The following is a 26,446-nucleotide window of genomic DNA, read 5'->3' as shown; positions in this document are numbered from 1 at the left end:
TTAAGTTTCAAGCAATACAAGAGGGTATAAATACTAGTCAGTAGAGGACTTCTAACTAACTGATAACAGAATTCAGTTAGAGTAAATATTGAAATAATAATATAAAAGCTATTTCCTATAAAAGAAGAGGAGGTAAGGAGGAAAAAAGGAAAAGTAGTTTCCCTCCCTTTCAAATGGAAAAGGGTTTTACACCTTTGAGGGAGTCATGTAAAATTGTTTTACATCCCTCACCCAACCAAACAACGTAAAATGATTAAAAAGGGGAAAATCGTTTTTCATGAAAACGTTTTACGCCCTACCAAACGGAGCCTACATTACAATGTTTTTCCACGATAGCAAGTTAGCAACTGTACGGAGTAATATGGTTTCTGTATTGAGTTTAGACTTAAAAAAAGTCAACTAACATTTAAGAACGTATAAATTATTTTATTGATAGCTATAATGGGATGATGATATATATACAAACATAAATTCGTAAATGAGTTCAAAAGAAAGGCCCTTGGGACCATGGGTAGTACAAACATTATTACCAATATATGATCAACAACCCATCACTCTTAACATCGATAACGAACAAGAAATAGAAACACGTACAAATACACACATAATGTACGTGTTTATCAGATGACAATAATACAACAAAACATAAGAAAAACAAGAAATCGATACAACATACAACACCATCCATTTATCATTTGATTCACTAATTAGCGATCGCATAACGGCCACCACATCGCACTACCACCACAACAAGTACCAATAACTGCCGCATTACACCATAGTCCGTCACAACACGGGTCTAAACCTTGACCACATGGATAACCTTGTAAGGTGCACCACTGCTGCCCTGATGCAAAATCTGCAAGTTTGAAATCACTTAATCAATATTACTACTAACAAATATAATTAGTTATATATATATATATAGCTAATTAAATTAAATTAATTAAGAAAGGGATAGATAAGGTATGATAATTACTAGATGCCATGAAAACGAGCAGAAGCACAAAAATTAGTGGCTTCACATTTTTTGGGAAAGTCATTTTGATCGATAATCAAACAACCACTTAATCTCTTTTAATCTCTTATAATTAGCTTAATTTTGCTTGGAGAGGTACTTGAAAAAAAATTGTTTGATTGCTTTTCATTCACAACTTCTCTATTTATAATGTCTAATTACATTAGTGTAAAGTCAACTCTCTATTATCCTAACCAATTACAAGAGCTAGAAATTGATGTCCAAGTTTTCTAAAATAAAAATTTAATAAAATTGATAATAGGAGAAGGAAGTTGCTAATGAGCCTATCTCTATTCTATAAAGAAACATTTAAGGATTGAGATATTTGACTTTTCGGTGTCTCTTTGTAGGGGTAAGCAAAAAATCAAGGTACCTTGAATCAGAATCGACTTGTAAGAAACCTGCAGTTTTTAGTAACCAAATTGAAAATATGTTGCAACGTGTTACGGTTCCAGTTTCATTTTTTTTTTTGGAAAGGGTACCGTGTAAACATCGATTCTAACATCGAGTACCTTGAATCTTGAACCGAAACCAAATAAAAATGGTAGATTAGCCCAAAACATAAAACAATTCAAGCTCGTTTTTGGAAAATATAAATAACAAAATTACAATTTAATCCCGAACTACAAAACTATCATAGCTCAAATTATAAATTAGATTTTTTTTTGATAAAAATGACAGCGATTTATTTAAATCTATGACATAATATGATACTCTAAACCGGAACCTGTTGCAGGTTTTGCAACAAGTTTCGGTTCTCATTTTCAAGAACTTGTTGCAACATGTTCAAGTTCCCATTTTCAGAAACCTATTGAAATAGGTATTGGTTCCTGAAAATTTGACATGGTACCTGTTGTGCTCACACTATCCCTTGATACCCTTGATAATGAAATTCGTTGAAATAAAAAAAAACAACGAATATTTATTGTGTGTATGCAAGCTAGATGTGCTAATCCTCATCTAAATCTAGGTTATTTTTTAATTTCATTGTCAATGTCATATTTAGTACAATTTTTTTTACCGGATTTACTCGATGGGAGCATGGGATCACCTATTGAGATAGAATATAATTAATGAAAATACTTATGTTGAACTGTTTTTAAGACAAAACCTAGAGATATTATTTTAATATTACTTTCTCGTCTCTTTTTTTCATGTATCTTGACAACTTCTTGTTAGACAAAAAAAAAAGATTAAAATAGGAAGAACACATAAAGATGAAGGGATTAATAGTTAAAATTTGATCAATTAACAATTGTCGAATGAATTGATAAAAAATCAAAAACCAAACGAAATCGATCAATCGGTTGTAATACCAACAATCTATACTATATATTAAAAGGCGTTTATGAGAAAGTATACGTGACACATGGCACTCTGCTTATGGGTAGTTCGCTCCATGTAATCTTTATATACATTTAAGAAAATCAAATATAGTTTGCTAAGGTTTGAACCCTTGACCTGGAGTATAAACAATAAAGTCTTTTACCACTAAGCTATTACATGTTTCATGTTATTATTTGAAAAAAAACACATATAACTAAAAGTGAATGTTATTAATGTAGTAACCCGGGCATCGCCCGAACCCAAAAACTGAGTAATTATTTATGTAAAGCATATAGAAAGACTTTGCTCAAAATGTCTTTAAAAAGTTATCGACTGACTTCATATGATTTGAACTAAAATTAAATACGGAGTAGTTGTCTAGCTGGCGTATACACCAATAATTCATATAGCATCTTCCTTCAATTCTCTTGTTTTACTTCTTTTTTTATTAATTTTTTTTTGGATACGACACGATCCATCACGACAAAACACGTTAAATTAAGTGAAATTAGGCCTAGGGACGAAGGTACAAGTCCGACTTAGCACGAGGGCATGTCGACTTAATTGGGTCGTGCTTGTGTTTGACATGGGTCGGACCCATCTAGGCCCAAGAGACATAAGCTCAACGTGCAGCCCGTCCTGACCCACATCCATCTTTATCAACACAGTTTGGCAAGGTATAACACACCAATAAAAAGACCATTATTGAAGCAATTTTTGTTATAAGAATATAGTAATACGTACTGCAATTGAGATTTACGTAATACCTAGTGCAATATTATGTACATTGTATTTGAGATTATAAGCATGACTCTACAACATTGAGGACTAGTTATTGTGAATTTGTGATTGCATTTCTGCTGTTATTCATAGTTTGGTAACCGTTTACTTCCTCAACTACCATGTATCCTTAGCAATTATAGAAGCTGGACCATAGCCCACATTTGATGGACTTAAATTCTGTTATGTTCGACTTATTTCAGATAAAATAAGTTCGGTTAAGTTTAGACATTAAGAACTTAACTAAGAAATGCCAATAATTTATTGCTGCATAGCTAAGAAAAAGCTGTGTAACGGGTAGACTTGATCCACAATTTAGATCCTATACACCCATATATGATGTTCGTGGTACGCATGCTACACGTTATTTTCCAAGATTTATTATCATTATGAAATTATTCCAAGATTTATATCATTACAAACTTTACAATGGTTGCTCAACATCAAAGTTCTTACGGGGTAAGAATTATCAACAACCCTTACACAGCCTAGGAACAAGAGCCATAAGTTCTTCACCAAAAAAAAAACCGTCGATAAGACTATCGTTGTTGATGTATTTATAATCAACAAAAATAAAATTCTAGGTCAAAATAAATTTTTAATTTTGTTCGACTTTCCATTAATATGTAGAACTCCGTATATATCTTCACTGTTTGTTAACAATTTTTTTCCATTATATGCTGAAGTTCACTATAGTTTATAGGAAAAATTACTTTTAATAATCCAACCTTTAAGCCATTTGTCAAAATTAATCCAACCTTTTAATTATTTTTTATTAATCCAAGCTTTATACCCTTTAATTTTTATTGATCCAAAAAATTGGAAACCACCTAAACCGGTCAAAAACTTTCATATGACCTTCCTAAAAACGTCTTCTTCATTACTCCTCTCACCACTGCCATGGAGCACCTCAAAGCTCCAACCTTCATCAAAATCACTGTTTTCTCTTTCCTCTGCATCTCTCTCTTCTTCCTCTTCTCTTCCTTCTCTCCCTCCCCTTTTCCTCTCAATGCTACCACTCCGCCGCCACCATTACTGCCGTTTTTGGTGCTTGAGAGGACGGGGATAGTTAACGATAATGGCGCCATAGTTGACAATTTCTATGTCGACGATTTCGACCAGAAATCCGCCGACGAAATGCTCGCTAATCTCACCCAGAAATACGAAGATAGATAATGGGGGAGAAAGACATTATTGTTTGTTGTTGTTGTTGTTGTTAATGGCGGATTTGGGGGATTTATGGGAGATGAGGACAACATTTAAGTGGAGAAAAAGGTGGGGAAGTCGAGATCGGAGGTTGAATTGAGGGGTGATAATGGTGGTAACTGTGAGAGTGGCATGGATGAAGAAGAAGTTTGAGCTTTCATGGTGGGTTGGACGAACGAAGATGATAAAGGGGTTGAAGGAGATAGAGCAGGGGAAATAAGGGGAAAGAGATGACAATAAGTGGGGTTTTTTAAAGAATAAATGGGACCCACATAAGGTTTTAACGGTACAATGCCACATTATCGTTTATGACCGGCTAAACCTTATTGGTAACCGGTAAGGTGCAACAAAAGTTAAAGGGGTATAAAGCTTGGATTAATAAAAAATAATCAAAAGGTTGGATTAATTTTGGCAAATGGCTTAAATGTTGGATTATTAAAAGTAATTTTTCCTATAAATAGTTTATATAGTACTTCGTACTCCCTCCGTATTTTTTAAAAAAAGATACTTTTTTTCTTAAACGGTCGTATTTTAAAAAGAGATACACTTTTCTTTTTTGATATGTTTTGATCCCCGCTTCCAATCTATTACTATATACTAAAAGAGACACCAGGAATTACACGTGTCAATTTCTGGTTCGCTTTTTCCCTCCAAAAACCCCTTCCTAAAAAAATATTTACTTTATTCTATTTTTGTTTTCTCTCCTTTTGTATAAATGTTTATAAATAGAAAAAAAAATATAGGATTATTAAATATGACATTATTAGACAATTTTGGTAATATTTAGTCAGATAGTCATTTCAATAATAAAAAACATTCTTACTCAATATTTTGTTCATATTAAGCATATCAAATATTTAATTTGGTCAAATCATCATATTAAACATATAAAATATATAATACGTAATAGATCGAAAATTGTATATTATATGATAAAATGAGTATGTTCGAGATTTATTAATTATGCAATAGATTTAAGGGATAAATATTTCAGTTAAAAAAGATGGTCAATTAATAATTTTCAAATAACCGTGCGTGCACGGGACCTAATTTAGAATATTAATATTTCTCTCTTTCTTGTGGTCCCGACACTTATTTACATCATCTTTTTACTACTTCGTATAATAAATAATTCACCCACTACCCCACTTTCATCTTATTTTAATAATTCTACTCCCTTTCCTAAAACTATGTGCCGGTCCAAGTGTATCACTTTTTAAAAATACGGAGGCAATATATAATTTGTAGTTTCTGATGGAAGAATGATATAGAACACAAATACAGAAATGAGTTCAAAAGAAAGGCCCATGGTGTCACGAGTTGTACAAAACATTAGCATCGGCAAGAAACAATCCTCTAGAGTTCTAAAATAACTCTTCAAGATAGAGTTTGAGCATATCAACCATTGAATGAAAAATCAATGGTTTAAATATTATCTTTCCAAAAATTCCCCTATTTTTTCTAATCAATATGAGCCATTGATTTTAAAATGTATGGTTTAGATAAAACTCTACCTGCAGAAGATCCGGACTCGAGTACACACATAGCGTATATACGCTATTAATGAATGACAATAATACAAGAAAGCATAAGAAAAACAAGAAAGCAATACAAACACACAACACTTTCATTCATCCATCTAGCCATTAGTTTGATTCATTGACTAGTGACCGCATGAATGCCATACAAAACCAAAAGTACAACAAGTACCACTAATTGCCGCACTACAAAACATTTCGCCGCAACATGGATCTAAACCCAGACCACATGGGTAACCTTGTAAGGTGCACCACTGCTCCTGCCCTGAAGCAAAATCTGCAAATTTGAAATAACCTCATAAATTTCATTTTGGTGCAATGAGCCACAAAGAAAATAGAAATTACAAATGGGGATGGGGATGGGTCATGGGGATGGGAGATTCTAACCTGGGGATATCGTATTCATGCATTTAAACTTAACTAATAGGGCCAAGAATTAGGGACGGAATCAGAAATCCATCTCTACATGGGCCAAATTTAAAACCATAATTTTGGTAATAAAGTGAGTCGTAGCAAACGAAAGGAGAAAAAAAAAAAGCAAACAGTCAATTTTGGTAATATAGGGAGTCAAACCAGGTTATTTGGCTTCTACCACCCTTACTCAGCCATCTCAACACAGCTTAATTCCATGATCATAGTAACTATTATTGATACTATATATTAACTTGCAGGATTTTGACAGGGGTCGTTGCCCCCTTGGGTCCCAAACGTAGCTTCGTCCCTGGCCAAGACCTCATTGAATTGGTACTACTATGGGGTGTGAATGAGTCGAGCCTATTTGCGAACAACTCGATGCTCGGCTAGGATAAAGCTCGGTCAAAGCTCGAGTTGAACTATGGTTCGGCTTGAGATCTTAATGAGTCAAGCCTAAGCTATCAATAGCTCGCCTTGAAAGCTCGTGAACAAGCTCGAGTTCTTTATTATAATACATAGATTTTTTTTATAAAATTAATTTTGCATAAATTAATTTTTAATGGATATCTATTTTTAAGATATAAGACATGGAAAATCTGATTAGCATGCATGTTTCTTAATTATACATTTGATGATCAAACTTCATATCAGGCATACGCGTCTACTAAGCCTTAACCGAGCCTATCGAGGTTCAAGCCGAACCGAGCTCAATCGATTTTAATGTTTCGAGCTCGAGCTTGGGCTTAATTTCCCAAGCTCAACGAGCTTCGAGCTCAAGCCGATCCTTTACAGATTCGGTCATTGCTCAGCTCGTTAACACCCCTGGATACTACTAACAAATATAATTAGCTATACTAACAAATATAATTAATTAGCTATATGTATCTAGCAATTAAATTAATTAAGGGACGATAAGGTATGATAATTACTAGATGCCATGAGAACGAGCAGTATCACAAATATTAGTGGCTTCATATTTTTTGGGAAAGCCATCTTGATAATCAAATCACCACTTAATCTCTTATAATTAGCTTAATTTTGCTTTGAGAGGTACTTAACGATTTGTTTGATTGCGTTTCAATTATCATTCATCACTTCTCTATTTATAATGTCTTACAATGTGTAAAATCAACTCATTACTACTCCGTATTAAATATGGAGTACTTTTCTAGCTAGCGTATACTCCGTACGTAATACACCAATATTTATATACCATGCACCTTCCTTTTCTTGTTTTTTCTTCGTCATTTGCTACTCTTTTTTTATATAAAAAAAAGACTGAGATCAGAAGTATAATTGATATTATAGTCCCAATTATGTTCGATAATTGATATTATCTGTTTCAACTATGACCGATTTACTTTAAAAGGTTTTAACTTTTGATTATCTCAGAGTGGTCCCAACTATAGAGAGTCATTTCCAAAAATGGTCCCTTAATTAAAATTAAGTGCTAAGTAACTTGATTAAGACTCGTATCTCTCATGCAATAATCATATTTTTTAATTAAATGAAGTAATGGAATAATATATTAACAGTTTAATAAACTAAAGGACCATTCTGGCAAAACACACCTTAAAGTTACGACAATTCTAGAATAATCAAAAGTTGAGACCTTTAAAGTAAAGTGGCCATAATTAGAACTGTCAATATCAATTTTTCCTACATAATATTTAGAACTACGTTGATAATGTCTTCTGTAGCATTATGTTGATGTTGAAGCTAGAGTATTAACTAAGTTGCTGCGTATTATACAACCGATATGAACAATAGTGAACGAATTAGTGAGTTTCCTTTTGAAGAAAGTTTATACTTTCAAGTTCCTATGGATTAGAATCTAATTTAGACAGTGTGTATATTTTTCGTTGTATATAAACTCTGAATATTGTTTGTATTGATATTTTGAGAGGCACGCCTCTTGTACTTTTGTACTCCCTCCTTTCCAAATTACGCGTTACATTTACTTTTTGCATAAAGTTTTAGTTGATAAGTGCTTGTTTGATATCCATTGTTATTTTATTGAAAAAGTAGATGCGATAAGAATTAGTGGAATTTTTTTTAAATGAATGAGAGAGGGAGCTAGCTAGAAGTTGATGTCCACATTTTTCTAAATTAAAATTTTAATAAAATTGATAATCGAGAAGGAACTTGGTAATGAATTTTATTGGTGCAATGAAATAGTAAGCATATCTCTATTTTATTAAAAAAAAAAATATCAGCACTTAAGGTATTTGACTTTTAGGTGCCCCTAGTAGGGGGTGAGCAAATAATCAGGGTACACCTGAATCGGAATCAAAATCTGTAAGAAACCTACGGTTCTGTAACAAAATTGAGAACGTGTTGCAACAGGCTTCGGTTCCATCTATCTCTCTCTCTCTCTTTTTTTTTGGGAGCGGGGTTCCCTGTAAACACCGATTATAATAGTGAGTACCTGAAATCTTGAACCGGAACCAAATAAAAATAGTAGATTGTCCCCAAAACATAAAACAATTCAAGTTCGTTTTAAAAAATATATAAATAACAGAATAACAATTTAAACCCAAACTACATACAAAATTATAATTAGTTTTTTTTACTCCGTAAAAAAAAATGACATCAATTTATTTAAATCTATAACGTAACATGATACTTTAATCCGAAACCTGTTGCAAGTTTTACAACCTTTTCCGATTCTTATTTTCAGAAACCTGTTGAAATTTTAATAGGGATCTGTCGTGCTCGCCCCTAGTCCCCTACCCTTTAATACTCTTGATAATGAAATTCGTTGAAATTAAAAAATAGGGAATATACATTGTGTATGCAAGCTAGATGTGCTAATTAATCCTCATCTAAATCTGGGTTATTTTTTTAATTTGATTGTCAATGGAATATTTTATTACAATTTTTTTTACGGATTTACCAGATGGGATCATGGAATCATGGGATCACCTAGTGAGATGAAATATAATTAATGAAAATACTTATATTGAACTGTTTTTTAAGACGCAATCTAGATACATTTTTTTTACGGATATTTCATGAAATACCCCCGAGTTTTACCATTATTCACCAAACGCCCATCAAGTTTCAACAATTCATAAAATACCCCTCACAAATGACTTAATAGCCCAAGTACCCCTTTATGACGTCATCATCTTCATAATCAACCAATTACGATCTAATTATCCACCTAATCCTTAATTAACCCCCCTAATCCCTAATTACCCCTAATCCCCCATTAACCCATTAACCCACCCATTAACCCACCTATTTCTTATTTTCTCTCTCTCCCCTTCCTTTTTCCATTAACCCACCCCCCCTCAAGGATTCCGGCGAGGGAGCCATGGCTGCCCCCCTTGCTCACAGCCATTTTTGTCTCCTTCTCACCTCCCCTACAACCCACCACCTCTTTCTCAACTCACCATCACCGATCGACTCTCCAAATCTCCTCCATTATATTCCCAATCGACGCCGTTGTGCCTCCTTCCTTCAGATCTTGCAGTGCCTCCTCCGCCGCCTCTCCTCCGTCAGATCCCGCTCCTCATGCTGCACCTCCGCTCTTTGTATTCTTCTCAAATGCCGCGCCTCCTCCTGTCAGATCTCGCTCCTCATGGTTCACCTTCGCTCGCCTTACTTTGCTCAAACGCCGCCGCCACACTCGTCGTCAATCTATGGTAACAGAAATTTCTGGCGAAGAAGGCGAGGGGGTTGCGGTTCAAATCTGGGCGAAGAGAAGGCGAGTTTCGTTGGTGGAGGAGGCAACGACTTTAGGAGGTGGTGGTGGTGGCTTCAATGGCAGAAAGGGAAGAAGGAAGGGGAGAGGAAGGGTCAAGGAAGAAGCAAAAAAGTAAAAGGAAAAGGAAAAAAAATGGGTCAATTATGAAAAATTGGGTAAATGGGTGGGTTAATTAGATGTTAATTGAGTTAATTAGGGATGATGACGTCATAAAGGGGTACTTGGGGTATTAAGTCATTTGTGAGGGGTATTTTATGAATTGTTGAAACTTGATGGGCGTTTGGTGAATAATGGTAAAACTCGTGGGTATTTCATGAAATATCCGTTTTTTTTATTACTCTCCCGTCTCCGTTTGTTCATGTATTTTGACATTTTTTTATTGGACAAAAAGTCAAAGTAGAAGGAACAAATAGAGACGAAGGGGTTAATATAGTTAAAGTTTGATCAATTAACAACTGCCGAATGAATTGATAAAAAATCAACATACGGGAGCATAAATCATGCATATCCAATTCTAATTGTCGCATACGGGAATTTTTTTTGGACAGAATCGATCATTTTGTATTACTCCCTCCGTTCCTTAATACTCGACACACTTTTGTTTTGTAGAGTACGTAGTTCCTTAATACTCGTTCCGTTTTTATAAATGACATACTTTTACTAATATTATATCATTTTTTTATTTACTTTGAACTCACATATATTCCTACTTTCTAAGAAAATATTACAGAATTTCATCCACCCCCACCCTCACCCCCACTCCTTTATTTGACAAATTTCCCACTAAGTATATTAAAAAAATGCATCATTATCAACTACCACCTAATAAATTAATAAGTCAAATTAAATTGCCTTAATAAGTCAAACCGGACCGAATATTAAGGAACGGAGGAAGTAATACCATTTTTTTTTATGGAAAGTAATACCAATAACTTAACTTAAAAGGTCCGGAGTAATTATGTATATCTTTTAACCAACATAAGTTGGTGGAGTTGGTGGGGAACTCACCTTGTGACTTGGAGGTCACAAGTTCGAGCCCCATCAATTGCGAAATGCTTGGGAGTGGCTCAAGCGATGACCTGCGGAACTGAGCTGATTAACCTGTGCTAGGTGCTGATTCAGTTAGGGTCCCTTCTTCTCTTACCTATTAAAAAAATAAAATAAATTATGTATATCTTTTTCCTTTTTCCTTAAAGCACATAGAAAGACTAAAAAAAATGTCTTTAAAAATTGAACTTGTCTAGCTGGCGTATACACCAATGATTCATACTCCGTATAGCATCTTGTTTACTTGTCTAGCTGGCGTATACACCGGATTTACTCGATGGGAAAACATGGGATCACCTATTGAGATGGAATATAATTAATGAAAATACTTATGTTGAATTGTTTTTTAAGACAAAACCTAGAGATGTTTTTTAAAATATTACTCTCTCGTCTCTTTTTGTTCTTGTATCTTGACATCTTCTTGTTAGACATAAAATAATAATAAAAAAAAATCAAAATAGGAAGAACAGATAGAGAAGAAGGATTAACAGTCAAAATTTGATCAATTAACAATTGTCGAATGAATTGAGAAAAAAATCAAAAACCATACAGCATATAAAACATGCAGATGACATTTTTTTTTTCCAGTCTTAACCACTAGGCCATGATATTATTGGTATGCAGATTCCATTCTAATTGCTGGATGCGGGGTTTTTTTGGACGGAATTGATCAATCGGTTGTAATACCAATGATTTATAAACTTAAAAGGTAATTATTTATATAAAGCATATAGAAAGACTCTGCTCCAAATGTCTTTAAAAATTAATCGACTGACTTCATATGATTTGAACTAAAATTAAATATGGAGTACTTGTATAGCTGGCGTATACACCAATAATTCATATACTCCGTAGCATCTTCCTTCAATTCTCTTGTTTTTCTTCATAATTGTCTACTCTTTATTTTATTACTTTTATTTTTTTGGAACGACATGATTCATCACGACAAAATACGTTAAATCAAGTGAAATTAGGCTTGGGGGCGAAGGTACAAGTCCGACTTAGCACGAGGGCACATGGGCTTAATTGGGTCGTGCTTGTGATGCCTTTATGAAATTTTCAGCTTCGCCCAACATTAAACAAGTGTGTTTGACATGGGGTCGGACCCATCTAGGCCCAAGACACATAAGCTCAACATGCAACCCGTCCCGACCCACATCCATCTTTATCAATACCATCAAGTTTGGGAAGGTATAATAGCAACTCCAATGATGAGCTACAAGATGTTGTGGCGAAGTTTGCCACATCAAATTTTTAACTACAATTGATTAAAATTACAAATTATCACATTAATTGGTGGGTTACAATACGTAGCTTCATATAATATTTAATTTAAATAATTTATTTATTTGAGCTATATTCTTTTTGAGCTACGTAGCCCAAAATAGGTACAAGGTCTTAACAACTGCTTATGTCATTGTTGTACCAATGGTGGGCTAACTGCTCACAAGGTTCATTTTTTATGTGAGCGGGTCCCTTTTGTAATCACTATAGTCTATACACACTACAAAAATTTGTATCTTTTATGACAACCTAATAACGACGGGTAAAAATTCCGTCGCAAAAGGGCTTTTGGGACGGGGATAACAACCTAACAAAGACGGGAACAACCGTCGCAAATGTCTTTTACGACGGGTTAACGACGGGATTTACCATTAACGACGACCCCCTTTTATGACGGGTTCACGACGGAATTAATCAACAATTATTGGCCTTTTGTTACTCCGTATTTAATAATTAGTACTTCTGATGGGAGAATGATATAGAACATAAATTCAGAAATGAGTTCAAAAGAAAGGCCCATTGTGTCATGGGTTGTACAAACATTACCATTGATAAGAAACAGAAATACATGATACGAGTACACACATAGGGTACGTACGTTATTAACGAATGACAATAATACAAGAAAGCATCAGAAAAACAAGAAATCAATACAAACACACACCACCTTCATTCATCCATCTAGCCATAAGTTTGATTCATTGACTAGTGACCGCATGAATGCCATATAAAACCACGAGTACAACAAGTACCAATAACTGCCGCATTACAAAACATTTCGCCGCAACATGGACTTAAACCTTTACCACATGGGTAACCTTGCATGGTGCACCAATGCTGCTCCCCTGATGCAAAATCTGCAAATTTGAAATTACCTCATTAATTATAAATTTTTTTATTTTTTTTTAGTGCGGATGAGTCACAAAGAAATTAAAAAATACAAATGGGGATGGCCGGGGATAAGTGATTCTAACTTGAGACATCGTATACATGCATTTAAACTTAACTAATAGGTCAAAACTTCATTAGTACTACTACTATAGGGTGTTAACAAGCCGAGCATGCTCGCGGACGATTTGATGCTCGGCTCAGATAAAGCTCGGTCAAAGCTCGAGTCGAATTATGATTCGGCTTGAGATCTTAAGGAGCCAAGCCTAAGCTATTAATGGCTCACCTCAATCGCTCGTGAACAAGCTCAAGTTCTTTATAATACATATGTTTTTTATAAAATTATTTTTTGCATAAATTATCTTTTAATGGATATCTATTTTTAAGATATAAAACATGGAAAATTTGATTAGCATGTTTCTTAATTAAACATTTGATGATCAAACCTCAAACAAGTCTATTGAGCCTCAACCGAGCCTATCGAGGTTCAAGCTGAACTGAACTCATTCGGTTTTAATGTTTCGAGCTCGAGCTTGGGCTTAATTTCCCAAGCTCAACGAACTTCGAGCTCGAGCTGAGCCTTTACATATTCGGCTCAGCTTATTAACACCCCTAGCTACTACTAACAAATATAATTAGCTATACTAACAAATATAATTAGCTATATATATCTAGCAATCTATACTATATATTAAAAGGCGTTTCTAAAGATGTTTATGTGACACGTGGCGCTCTGCCTATGAATCATTCATTCCAAGTGGTCTTCACATACATAAAAAATTTTCAAATATGATTTGCATAAGGCTTGAACCTCCAACCTTGTGTTTAAACAATAAAGCTTTTACCATTAAGACATGGTATGTTTCATGTCATCATTGTGAAAATAAAAATTAATAAGTACTCTGTAAATGCAAATATTTTAATGTAGTAACCCGAGGCATCGCCCGGGCCCAAAAACTAGTTAAATTAATTAAAGGAAGGGATCGATAAGGCATGATAATTACTAGATGCCATGATAACGAGCAGTAGCACAAATAACATTGGCTTCATATTTTTTGGGAAAGTCATCTTGATAATCAAACAACCGCTTAATCTCTTATAATTAGCTTAATTTTGCTTTTGAGAGGTACTTAAACTATTTGTTTGATGGCTTTTCAATTTCCATTCATCACTTCTCTATTTATAATGTCTTACAGTTTGTAAAATCAACTCACTATTAAATATGGAGTACTTTTCTGGCTGGCGTATACGCAACTAGTCTTATATGCACGCGATGCGTGCGAATATAAAAATAAAAAATAAAAATTGATCACCCTAAGCAAACATAATGTAAAATCAAGATCATATCATCAATATTAACAAATAACACAAAAATTTCATAATTCTTTTATTTTATCTTAAAAGAATTTTGAAAGGGAAAAATACATAATCTCCATTATATAAGTGAAGAATATGACAAAGGGGGACTCCAAAAGTGATTTTACTAAAACAACATCATCTCTTCACTTATATAATAGAGATCCCCTATTTAGTGTTTACTTAGATGAAGAGTAGTATTCTAATCAAGTAGTAGTAATTAATTAATATCCGATTTTGTGATCGGCTAGCCTTGTACTGATGTGAGTTGCCTAGCGGCTCCGTCCTTATCAAAAGCATAGAAATCCTATTTACTCGTGATAATCACACTATGATTGTGTATCTTCATTCAATTCCCGTCATCGGCTCAAGTCCTTAACTCAAGTCCTTAACTCTTCCCTGCGGCTTCAACCTTCCTTAATTTTATGGCCCAACTATACCCACATGCCACAACCACAACCACAACCTGGCTAAATAGCTAAGGGCAACTTGATAATAAACGACCATTTAGTCATCATCGATGCATATTCCGATAGTTGGCACTTATCCATCATAAGCCAAAAAGTAAGGAATTGACTATATATGTAATTTATTCGTGAGCTATACTTGAAATAAGCTTATTTCTGACAACAATATGCATCTACGGTTTCAATCATTCTCAAAGTTTCCTGTCAATCAGACAATGATAGAGTGACCCTAAGGGTTGGTAACCCTTTCAATATTGAATTTTAATTGGTTACAAATGCATTGAAACTTTACATACAACACTCTCTCTTCAATTAATTATGCATATATATTATTTTATGTTATATGTATCTTAGGGGTTGCCAACCCTTAGAGTCAACCAAACATTTTCCCTATCAATTTGCCTAACCAAAACATTCCCATGCCCTTAATTCGCTACCAATAGTATATTAACGCTAACACTGTCTATCCTCTGCCAATAGACATTAAGGAAATAAATGTACTAAATCGTCATTAGACAGGAAAAGCAAGCACATTACTACTGTCACAGTTGATTGAGAACAAACCCAAACGTCATTACTCATTATTCCCAAGAAATAGCGGAAAAAATATCTTGATATATCCCTGTATATTTTACTTGTAATATCAACATAAGCTCTAGGCAGAAATTGTACCCTAACAAAAACTTGTAAAAATTGTGCACCAAATCATCATAAACTTGTACTGCACTAAATTACTTTACCATATGTTAGTATGTTACATGTAGCAATAATAAATGTTTAATTTTACATTCATTACCAACAAAACAAAGGAAAACAGGAATGAAATATCTAACTCTCAAACAAAACTGGAGGTGTTGTTCAAACATAGAAAACAAATAAGAAAAGATTCTGACCAAGCCCACTTGGATAAAACCAATGGCCCACTCTATTAGAATTCAATTGACTTTGTTTACCAATCCAACATTAATTAATTCAAAGGGTAATAGCAATATGAGTAGTAGCGAAGGATAAAGAGGAATTGAAGCAGGCGCAGCAGCTCCGTAATATTGACGGCACGCGGTGCAGCAGGGTGGACTCCGGCGACTGAAAATAAGGTGATGCCGGTTTGAAGGTCAGAACGGTGGTGGCTGGAAGTGGAGGCGGCGGCCAGAAGGGTGGTGCCGCGGTGGTTAAACAGAGGAGAGAGAAAATAGGCGAAAATAGTAAGATGATTTGGGTTTATAAATTTCTGGATAGTTAATTGGTAATGCTTGTGGGTATTTTTGGTGAAGCATAGAGCTCGAATTATATGGCTGTGGAAGATATCAATGGAAATACCCAATTCCTTTTTTGAATTAGAAAAGCTGAATTAACAATAACTAAATGGAGATGCGGTTTTGGACTTGCAAAATGAATCCCCTTTAATTATTTGAATAAATCGATCGAAATTTTTTATAATCAACCAGAAATTTTTTATAATCAACCAGAATTTTTTTTATAATCAATTTTGGAGAGAGATCTGAAAGCAGTTTTTCGTTTTTGGGAGAGAGATTTACGCATAATGTGGAATAACAATAATATATTAATATGTAATTTGCGTATTTGGAAGAGAGATTTACGCATAATGTGGAAGAATTGAGGGTAATTTAGTCTTTTTAATTGGGGACACCAAAAGTGTATTTACCAAATTAACCCCAGCTGTTGGCTTATATAATAGAGATACACCAATATTCATTACAGGCCCGGCCCTTGGGCAGGGCATAAGGGGCACTCGCCCTGGGCCCAAGGGAAAAGGCCTGAAATCAACGCAATCTACCAGATAACATGTCATTTAATTCTTATTGAACATATTAACAAATGCCAAAATTTGATTCACTGGTTAATGCGCATAGAAGTAACTCACTGCAAAGATGGAATATGCGCGGGTTCGATTCCGCAATCGTTACTTTTTTTTCCTAAAGTTTATTAATTTCTTTCACGTTTATACCTGCTATTTTTATTTCTCAATTTGTATCAAACATAATACACCAAAATAAAGTCAGTCATTTTTCATGCACAACGACTTTTCCAGTCCTACTAACTTTTTTTCTTCTTTTGTTTATTTAATATTTTAATTTTAGGATTTAGAAAAAAGAATTGAATTTTTAGTCATAGTATATTTTATCAAATTAATTTAACACATAGCTCGAAAATTTGCATACACTTGCTAAAACTCTTGTACAATACGAACATGCGGAGTAATTATTTTTCCAATACATTTCTTTCATCCAACGTACTTTGCGACCCGTACATATTTCGTTGTTAACTTGTTATTTTCAGATGTTATTTTGATAATTAATGTTTGAGATATATTGGAATTCGTGTTTAATAATACAAGATCGAATGTTTTAAACCTTATAGAAGTACTATTATGTATGTTTTTAATAGAGTTAATAAATGGAAAAAAGAGGGAAAAAAAACAAGTTGTATGAGAGTAGTATCATATCACCCTTTTAATAAAAAGCATACCCAATTTACAAATTATTTTTATTGTAAACCTTTAAATATATAGGGCCCCAAATTATTTTTTCGCCCACAGGCCACACATATCTGATATCCGAAAAAACAACTTCCTTAGATAGTGTGTATTTTTGGTTGTATATAAAATTCTGATTTTTGTATTGATATTTTGAGGGATGCGTCTATTGTACTTTTGTACACTTCTGTCACTCTACCTTGTCCTAAAGTAGACCTGATTAACTTGATCTCATTGGTCTGACCAGATCCTGCCCGAATATTAGCGGGTTTTAGGCAGAATTTTTAGGCTTGACCTTAATTTTAATTTTTTTGCCTGTTTTTGGACAACCCAAAATTACATTTTTAGTCACAAATTTGGTATGTCCCGAAAACCCCGCTATTATTGGCCCAAAATAGGGATCTTGGTCACACAAAATCGGCCCAACCCGATATAATGGACAGGTCTTTTAGGTTGATGCGCGACCTGAACCCGGCTAACCCGCCTTTTGATCAAGTCTATCCTAAAGCTAACATTACTATATATATATATATATCGGGTAGTATATGATTTAGATTGAATTATGACGCAAAATAATCATATTTATAGTAATTATGTGGATTTTGAAAACTTACAACGGAAAACTGGAAACTACTTCTTTTATGGTTTCCATATTTTAGTTTTTAGTTTTGTAAAATACAGAAAGCTGAAAAATAATACTCCCTCTGAATCTAAATGTTTTTCCCATTTCTGTTTGGCACACATGCCACTGCACATTTTACGTCGTTAATATTGATAGTTACGTGTTATTAAAAATTATAAAATTTTCATATCGTTAAAGTATTCATTGAGACGAATCAAACAATATCCCACATGACTATATTTTTCTTATATATTGAACGTAATTCATAAGATTCTCTTCCATTATGAATAATGTCAAGATTCTAAATGGGAAAAACATTTAGATTCGGAGAGAGTACCAAATTAGTCCTTAACTTTTAATTCAATGTGTAAAACTTTTTCCCTATTTATTTAAAGGATACACTTGGCCTGACACGGGTATTAAGAATAAAAAATTGAATGAAATAAAGAAATAAAACAAGTGGGATTGATGTAGATATTTTAATAAGTAAAACAAGTGAGGACCATGTTATTTTAGAAGGGTGGGGGATGTAGTTATGAAATTATTTGTTTAATATGGTGGGGAGACTTATGATATATTAGATAGATTATTTAATTAGATGATGAAGTTAATAATTTACTAAAAGTGACAAGTGTATCTCTTAAATAAATATGGTCTAAAAAATGTAACTATATCCTTTAAATAAATACAGATCTTTTTTGACAGATCTATCCGTACATTTACGGGCTGAATCACTTTCGAATTCCTACAATCCGGCCCATTTTTATCTCCGTGTTTAGAAAGAGTACCGCAATTTGGATTATACACCCGGGTGCACAGTGCTCATTGTGCACCCTGTTGAACATTTAGAAGGATTTCAATGTACATGTACTAGTGAAATATTTAAATTATATGTTCTATGAATTTGAATTATATGTTCATTGGCTATATGTTCTTTGAATATGAACAATATGTTTTTTGTATTTGAACTATATGTTCTTTGCAAAAGAGGGTGCACAGTGAGCATTGTGCACCTGGGTGTATAAACCATATTTTGGAGTACGGTGTAGTCGACACGTAGAGTCAAACACATTCAACCAATCAAGTTTCGCCAGTTCATCAGCACCACTTACGACTTCTACTCCAGCGTGGCATCCCCCCAAACCCCAAATCATCCCTTTCAATTGACAACTGCACCCTTTCATCAAGGGGTAAAACCGTAATACTCAGCCATCAGAGTGATCAATTGAGCATTTCTCTTAAACACAGTCTTCAATTTTCTCTCTCCTCGAATTTTCTTTTTAATTTTATGATCTCCCCCAAAAAGATAAAAAAAACACCAAAATAAATAAATTCAACACTAAAAATTTCGCGGAAACTCAATAATTCGATTTACCTCGGATCTGATCACCAAAAATCAAACAACATTATTACCAATTCTATCGATTATCGCATAATTTGATGTGGTCGACGTGAAAATTTTCGATCATCAAAGTTTTTGTCGATTTTTTTAAAACTATTTTTGGAGATTTGTTGTGAAGTAGAGTTGGAATTTGCAATGGCAGCTCCGTTCTTCAACACTCCTTTCCAGCCTTATGTTTACCAGGTAAATTCTCTCTCTTATACTGATTTGATTTTTTAATGTTTATCATTTTGCTAGTTAGGGTTTTAGTTTAGGGAAAATGAGAACTTTAATTTATCTGATATTTGGATAATAATGATGTTGGAGATAGCGAAATTCTTGCTTAACGCTGCTGGATTCATGTGCAAATAAACTGTAAATTGTCAAGTTGTAGTGTATGGTGTAAGCATTTGTGAGGATTGTTCAGATTAACAATAAATTGCCAAGCTTGCATTAGTGCAACTTATATTTAGGCTACTACATTGACTACCAATGAATTGCGCCGTGCCCGGAAACGGTTGTGCTGGTAGTGGTGGTGCATCAACTTTGGCGCTCTGTGTTAATTTATTGAAGGATAGGAGTTTGAATACTAGCCACCAATGAATTTGATGATTACTAATGGACATCTCCATCGTCTTTATCTTCGTCTGGTTGAATGTGAGTAAGAAGCGTCTAGATTACGTTCTTAGGTAGGAGGGAGCACTGTAAGTAGGCTTACAAGTTACATGTGTTGTCGTTTCGTATGGTTCATAGTTTAACATAATGCTGCATCATACAGAGTCCCCAAGATGCTGTCACACCTTTCCAGATTTTGGGTGGAGAAGCTCAGATAGTTCAGGTGTCACCAACTATCCATCTAATCTAGCATCCTTTACTTCTTCTAAATTATGTCGCTTTAGTATGTAAGGCTAAGTTATGTGGTTTATTTATGATCAGATTATGCTGAAGCCACAGGAGAGGGTTATTGCTCGACCAGGTATCCCTCTTCTACCTACTGTGATTTCTTGTAGAGTTGGAATCTCGGAGATGCTTCAGTGTCAGCATTTGTGTTCTTTCCTGATAATAACCCTGATGGGTGTATTGAAGTTTAGTTATGGCGTTCCAACAATGACAATAACTGAATTTCTATTTGCAAAATTATGCTATAATTTCTGCCTGTTCTTTGGCTGCAAATGGTTTCTGGTTTCAGTACAGAAGACAGTTTGGTGGAGAACAGATGTTAATGTGGTCGGGGTAGACCTGTTTTATTTTCAATTTTTCTGTTGTGTATGCTTGCGATTTTCATACGAGCAATGCATGCTTGCATATGGTCTAAATTATTGTTTCTCCTAATGCCAAAGTACTCCGTCTGTTTTTCTCGAATATTTTACCTTCTTTGGTTCACAAAATGAGAACTTATTTACGTTTTATTATCGCTTTATCTATTGACCTACATATTGTTTCTTTTCTGCCGTAAGTTGTCTGGGTAAATAATTTTTGTAGTTTGCAGGGTCAATGTGCTATACATCTGGATCCGTTCAAATGGACAATGTTTACATCACTGAACAAGAGGTAGGGGTGTGGCAGTGGATATTTGGGAAGTCCGTGACCAGCATTGTTCTTCTTAATTCCGGTTCTAGTGATGGATTTGTCGGAATTGCTGCTCCTTCACTTGCTAGAATTCTACCGGTTGGTCCACCATATTGTGATATTTATTTTGTTCTTTGTTTATAGGAGAGATTGACATCAGCAGTCCTAACTATGGTCCGTCTGCATTAAAAAGTCTCAACTTTTGATTAATTCAGGGTGGTCCCAACTATTAGGTGTATCATCTCAAATCGGTCCTCAAGCATAATTAACCTACTCAACCGGTTAACATAGCCACAAAAACCTTTTCCTGCTGCCTCTTTCTTTTTTCATTACACCCCCTGCTCGCATTTACATGACTATATTAACGCTTGTTGATTATGGGTGCAGTCCTTTTTAAGATACACCCCAAAAGTTGGAATCGAGCTAATCAAAAGTTGAGACTTTTTAAAGCAGACCGTCAATTTCTGGGACTGTGAATGTCAAATTTTCCTTGTTTATATTGTAAAAACTCTTAACAGTTTACTAATTATAAGTTTTCATTCTCCATTTTGTTATACAGATTGATCTGGCAGTGTTTGGTGGAGAACTTCGATGCCAGGTAGATCTGATATTTCCACTCCAGTTCTTTGCTTTCTGTCTGTTATATGGGCACGTATATTTCCTTGCGTCACATAATTGTTCTGATTTCCATGTGCACTTTTCATCATTATTTGTAGCCGGATGCATTTTTGTGCTCAGTAAATGATGTCAAAGTTACTAATACAATTGCTGATCAGAGGGCACGTAACGGTGTTGTTGGTGCAGAGGTCAGTTACTTTCTAACTTGCGTCTTTTTGTTTTGCAACTGCTGATCAGAGGGAACGTAACTTTTGGCTTCCCCCTATATATTGATGGTGATTCTTTTACTTCTGAAGGCTATTTTGCGGCAGAAGCTGTCCGGACAAGGACTTGCATTCATTATCGGGAGTGGCTCAGGTATGTGTTTTATTACTTTGTGATTTCGGTGGAGGTTTCTTTTTGGTTAGTTTAAAACTGCACAGTGCTATATACTTCCTCCATTCTTTATTAAATGACACAATTTTTTTGTCACGTTTGCCAATGCAATATTTCAACCATTAATACCTTTTATTATCAATGGTTAAAAATTATAAAAGTTTGATATTATAAATCTATAGGATGAGACGATTATAACAAGACCCCACATGACTATATTTTTTGTTAAGTATAAATCACAATTGATGGTCAAAGTATATTATATGAATAGTGCCAAAAGTACAATTGTGTCATTTAATAAAGAATGGAGGAAGTACATACACAAGCACATACATACATATATAGATATTGATTAGTGAAATGATAGCGGGATATAAAGATCTAAAAAATGCAGCCGGGGGATTTTAATTGCCCAAGGAAATGACTGATCACTGGCTAGGTGTGATTTTCTGTATTTAACCACTTTCTTATATTTTAAGAGTTACAAAGTACAAACCCTGTGTTATTTTGGAGTAGTTGGTAGTAGGGCTATATAGTAGGATTCATCAATGCTTTGGTACTATTTACTTGCTGTTAAAACTTGATATACAGTTTCATGCTGCATCAACCTGTATTTCAGTAGGAACTATAAATATTGAGTTTCTATACAGGAATTATTCCTTGCCAATCAGACAACTTTGAAGGAAAGCTTGTCTCTTCTGTGTCCTTCTTTACAATAATTTTTATGGAATATTAGCTCCTTAGAAACAAATTTATGTGTCAAACAGAAGCATGCAGTATTGCAGACTTTGTAGTTTCAGATTTGGCTTGCTGTGACTTAGTCTTAGTATTCAAGTTCAGTAGAGCTTAAAAGTCCAATATTTGCTGTCTTTGGATTAATCACATAATCAAACTGTGCTTATTTGAATGGTGAAACATTGCATTGTTGTTGAATTTCGGATCAAAGGTCAATTGGAAAGAACCTCTTTGTTGTATCAGGAGTAAGGCTTTGCAATGTCTTATATGTCTTCACATATCTTTGAGTAGGATTTTACGGGGAGGGGGTGGAAGCCATATACACGTCATTATCATCATTATCATTACCCCATTGCATCAAAGTGGCTTCCGCGAGAAGCGGGGTAAGGGGGGGTCGGACGTACGCAACCTTACCCCTGCAATTGCATAGAGGTTGTTTCTAATTGACCCAAAAGCAATAACGGGACGACAACGGGACGACCATCTTCTACTTCATGGAAAGGAAGTGAAGAGGTTTTAAGAGTCATTTTGATTTAGTCCATTACATCCCACAACCAAAAGAACAAATGAACCTTTGGCTCCATTGGAAGCCATATACACGTAATTTTAAAAAATCGAGGAAAAATCTTTCCTCTTGTTTTTAACATATTTTTGGTTGTCTGAAGGTTCTACTAGCCTACTATTGTCATTGTCCTACTCTGATTACTACATAGTTGATTCTTTGGAGTTAAATTTATTACACTTTGACATGATTTTCTGAAATACTGTAGTCAAATTATAGGCTATAGTGAATTAGAGTAAGTATATGCAATCTAATGTACTACTCAATACTATAGATTTTTTCCAACTTTTGCGAGGAAAATAAATTGGCAGGGGAAAATTTTAAGTTGAAAATTTTCGAAAGAAAATTCTGTTTAATATTGTAAAGATGCATCTTGGTTTTTGGAGGTAGAAGTGTTGCTCTTATATTTTATCAAAATACATATCGTAGTCATCATCAGATATTTCTGTAATATAACTAGAAATTTTGTAATACAATCATCATCAAGAATTAATTTTGTTATATGGTTTGCTTTTGTTTCTTTTTCTGTTAGTGTCTTCTGTCAGTTTGGTAAGTATCATTACAACATCATTTTGAAGGTGACATGCTGAACTCTATGAAGGTTTTTGTTTTGTTAGGGGTGTTTTTGGTGTAAATAATCTCCTGTCAGTTTTATTTCATGATGTCGCAGTTATGGCCTTGTTATTGTTTCATGGGTAATTCCCAGCAAGCTTTTGATTTCATCTTTAATCAGCCATGGCTAGCCCTTTCTTTCCCATAATTCTTTTACACCCTCTCTTCCTTCTTGTATTATTTATGTTGCATACTCATGATATTGCTGTATGAGCCAGTAACAAATTAAGGATAAAAGCTGTTTGATTGTTGTGAAACCAAACAGACTTTACTAGCTTCTCTAAAGACAAGACAATAGACATGCAGCATTTCTCATTCTGTCTAGTCATATGAACTTTCAATTTCACTTGTTGCTTTAAGTCTAATATGTTGTAATTTCCTTGGAACATTGTCTCACATTTATCCTTTCTTCAGTTGTGCAGAAAAACCTAGAGGTGGGGGAAGTACTTGCAGTTGATGCATCTTGTATAGTTGCTGTCACAACCACTATCAACGTTGATGTTAAATATAATGGTCCTATGAGGAGGGGTGTCTTTGGGGTAAGTTTCTTCTGTGTTTGCAGGATACACTCTTGACCTGGATTGTGCGGTTTATACATAGTCTCCCTGTTTTAGAACAAATTTGCTATTTTATTTTTTATTTTTCTGTTGTAGTGTGCTCTGTTACCCCTTTTTTTTTTGCAAGGGCATTCTTATTAATTTTGTCATTAGGTTCATCACCGGTAGGTCCGCTCTTGGTGATCTCTTGTCAGCAATATTTTCTTGCCTTTTTGGCTGAGAAAAATGGCTGTTTTTATTTATCAGACTCAGTTAGTAATGGACGAATGGCTGGAATATTAATAGTACTTGATAGAAGCTTGCCAATGCTTACCTCACACTGTATTGCTCAAAGTTTGTTACTATGTGCTATGCTTGATACACATTTTGACAGTTTGCATACATGTCAATAATGAAAAAATTAAGCTTATGAGCGACTGTTGTGACATTGTAGGCGGACAACCTTGTGACTGCCGTTCTAACAGGCCCAGGGATTGTTTTCATTCAGAGCTTACCCTTCCAAAGACTTTCTCAACGTGTTGCAAGGTAATAATCGTCATTCACTTATAAATGGGATACATCAGATAAAAGTCGATTGAATTGACCGTCTTCTTTCTAAAAAGAATCGATATTTATGTTTGAACAGGGCGGTGACAGCACCAAACGTGAGAGAAAACCCCAAGTTCTTCATCCAACTTGCCATTTTCTTTTTTCTGGCCTATGTTGTGATTGTATCATCATTGTTATTGACTGATGTATAACATTAGGCAAGCTGTTTATCTCTTCTCCCTCCCAAGTTATGCTCCGTACATGATTAATGGCCAGAAGTAGGATTATATAGAACATTGATTCCCAATTTTTTTTTGTTATAGATAAATGTTCATTTACTGACCTGCAATCTCTCTGTAACATGGAGTATGTGAGATGTAGCCATGTTCCTCTAATTCCGGGAACAGGTGAGAGACTACAATGTTCGAAGTCCAAGGCATAATAGTAAATTAGTACACATTTTTGTTGCAATGATGAAATTTCTATTTGGTATAACAAAATTTTGTTCGTCTTTGATTTGGTATGTCAAGAGTTCTCTTCTCTAAAATGAAGCACGGTTCATCAAATTGATTACGGAGTATTTCCCAAGTTCTTTCTATTGTTTTATGAGGTTAAATGGAACTACTCCTTACTACCAACACTTTTGAAGATGAATATGCACTGAACTACACCCTACTGGTTTTTTTATACTTGAATGTTTTACGTGCACATTGCGTATTTGCGTGTATATACTTATTGTACGAAGTATGAATATTACAAATTTACTAAGGTTCTAACTAAATTGTTTTTTCGCAATTTCTTCCGTAGCAAAAATAAACTATATTGTGGAAAATTAGGTAAATGATAAATCCAAGGTATAATTTCACCTCTTTTACGGAAATCAACTATGAAAATATCCAAGGAAATCAAGTTTGAAAAATATAAATTTACTTGGAAAAAGTGAAATTATCTTTGGATTTATCACCTCCCATTGTAATATGACAAAATGATCGTTTGGGTTAATTAGGTCCATCCAGATCGGTAAGATTTAGGTGAAGAAATTTTATGGTCCGGTCCATTCATTTGTGGTCGGGTACGATCTGGTCAAGTCAATTGAAAATGAAAGTATTGTGGGAGACTATCCATTTTAACTACATTTGGTTTCGGTTAGGTAAACTCGGGTCGAATTTTTTCAGGTTATCCAGTTTCGTGTACCATCCGGGTTCAATTCTGGTCTAAATCAGTTTAGGTTGATTCATATCATCCAATTCAAGTCTAGTTTCCAAGTCTGCTTACAATATTGAGTACAAAGAATAATCAAGAGTTCAAATAAAAAAAAGTGCATATAAATAATAATTTTTTTTAGGAAAAAGATCGG

The 26,446-nt window shown here is 34.4% G+C and overlaps 1 protein-coding gene and 3 long non-coding RNA genes across 6 annotated transcripts; 1 reads left to right on the top strand and 3 right to left on the bottom strand.

Moving 5' to 3' along the window:
- Positions 1 to 537: 537 nt before the first annotated feature.
- On the bottom strand, positions 538 to 1,229 carry LOC110794746 (uncharacterized). The gene is made up of 2 exons (XR_002535113.2): positions 980 to 1,229; positions 538 to 859 (listed from the first exon to the last, which is right to left on the bottom strand). It is a non-coding gene; the product is annotated as an uncharacterized lncRNA (long non-coding RNA).
- A 4,637-nt stretch (positions 1,230 to 5,866) lies between these two features.
- On the bottom strand, positions 5,867 to 7,383 carry LOC110794750 (uncharacterized). The gene is made up of 2 exons (XR_002535114.2): positions 7,212 to 7,383; positions 5,867 to 6,145 (listed from the first exon to the last, which is right to left on the bottom strand). It is a non-coding gene; the product is annotated as an uncharacterized lncRNA (long non-coding RNA).
- A 5,444-nt stretch (positions 7,384 to 12,827) lies between these two features.
- LOC110794758 (uncharacterized) lies at positions 12,828 to 14,375 on the bottom strand. Its single transcript, XR_002535115.2, has 2 exons — positions 14,218 to 14,375; positions 12,828 to 13,182 (listed from the first exon to the last, which is right to left on the bottom strand). It is a non-coding gene; the product is annotated as an uncharacterized lncRNA (long non-coding RNA).
- A 5,001-nt stretch (positions 14,376 to 19,376) lies between these two features.
- LOC110795695 (uncharacterized) lies at positions 19,377 to 25,589 on the top strand. Of its 3 annotated transcripts, none has more exons than XM_022000712.2 (10): positions 19,377 to 19,737; positions 20,312 to 20,371; positions 20,470 to 20,509; positions 21,023 to 21,201; positions 21,662 to 21,700; positions 21,819 to 21,908; positions 22,017 to 22,077; positions 24,419 to 24,543; positions 24,995 to 25,086; positions 25,187 to 25,589. In XM_022000712.2, the coding sequence occupies exons 1-10, from the start codon at positions 19,690 to 19,692 to the stop codon at positions 25,299 to 25,301; spliced, it is 849 nt and encodes a 282-aa protein (XP_021856404.1). In that variant the 5' UTR covers positions 19,377 to 19,689; the 3' UTR covers positions 25,302 to 25,589. The 3 variants fall into 3 exon arrangements, with proteins under 3 accessions (XP_021856404.1, XP_056687577.1, XP_056687578.1); XM_056831599.1 differs by lacking the exon at positions 19,377 to 19,737 and adding an exon at positions 19,781 to 20,222; XM_056831600.1 differs by lacking the exon at positions 19,377 to 19,737 and having other exon boundaries at positions 21,016 to 21,201.
- Positions 25,590 to 26,446: the final 857 nt, after the last annotated feature.

Source organism: Spinacia oleracea, chromosome 6 (assembly GCF_020520425.1).
Source record: "Spinacia oleracea cultivar Varoflay chromosome 6, BTI_SOV_V1, whole genome shotgun sequence".
Classification (NCBI taxonomy): Eukaryota; Viridiplantae; Streptophyta; class Magnoliopsida; order Caryophyllales; family Amaranthaceae; genus Spinacia; species Spinacia oleracea.
Note: the sequence above shows the minus strand (reverse complement) of the source record. Positions and strands in the feature narration are given on the sequence as shown.

Bases quoted from the DNA above. Each gene is read 5' to 3' on its own strand.
- LOC110795695 (XM_022000712.2), top strand. From the start codon at position 19,690: ATGGCAGCTCCGTTCTTCAACACTCCTTTCCAGCCTTATGTTTACCAG. The intron at 20,510-21,022 runs GTATCCCTCTTC...TGTAGTTTGCAG, and splicing joins GAGGGTTATTGCTCGACCAG to GGTCAATGTGCTATACATCT. The intron at 21,701-21,818 runs GTAGATCTGATA...CATTATTTGTAG, and splicing joins GTGGAGAACTTCGATGCCAG to CCGGATGCATTTTTGTGCTC.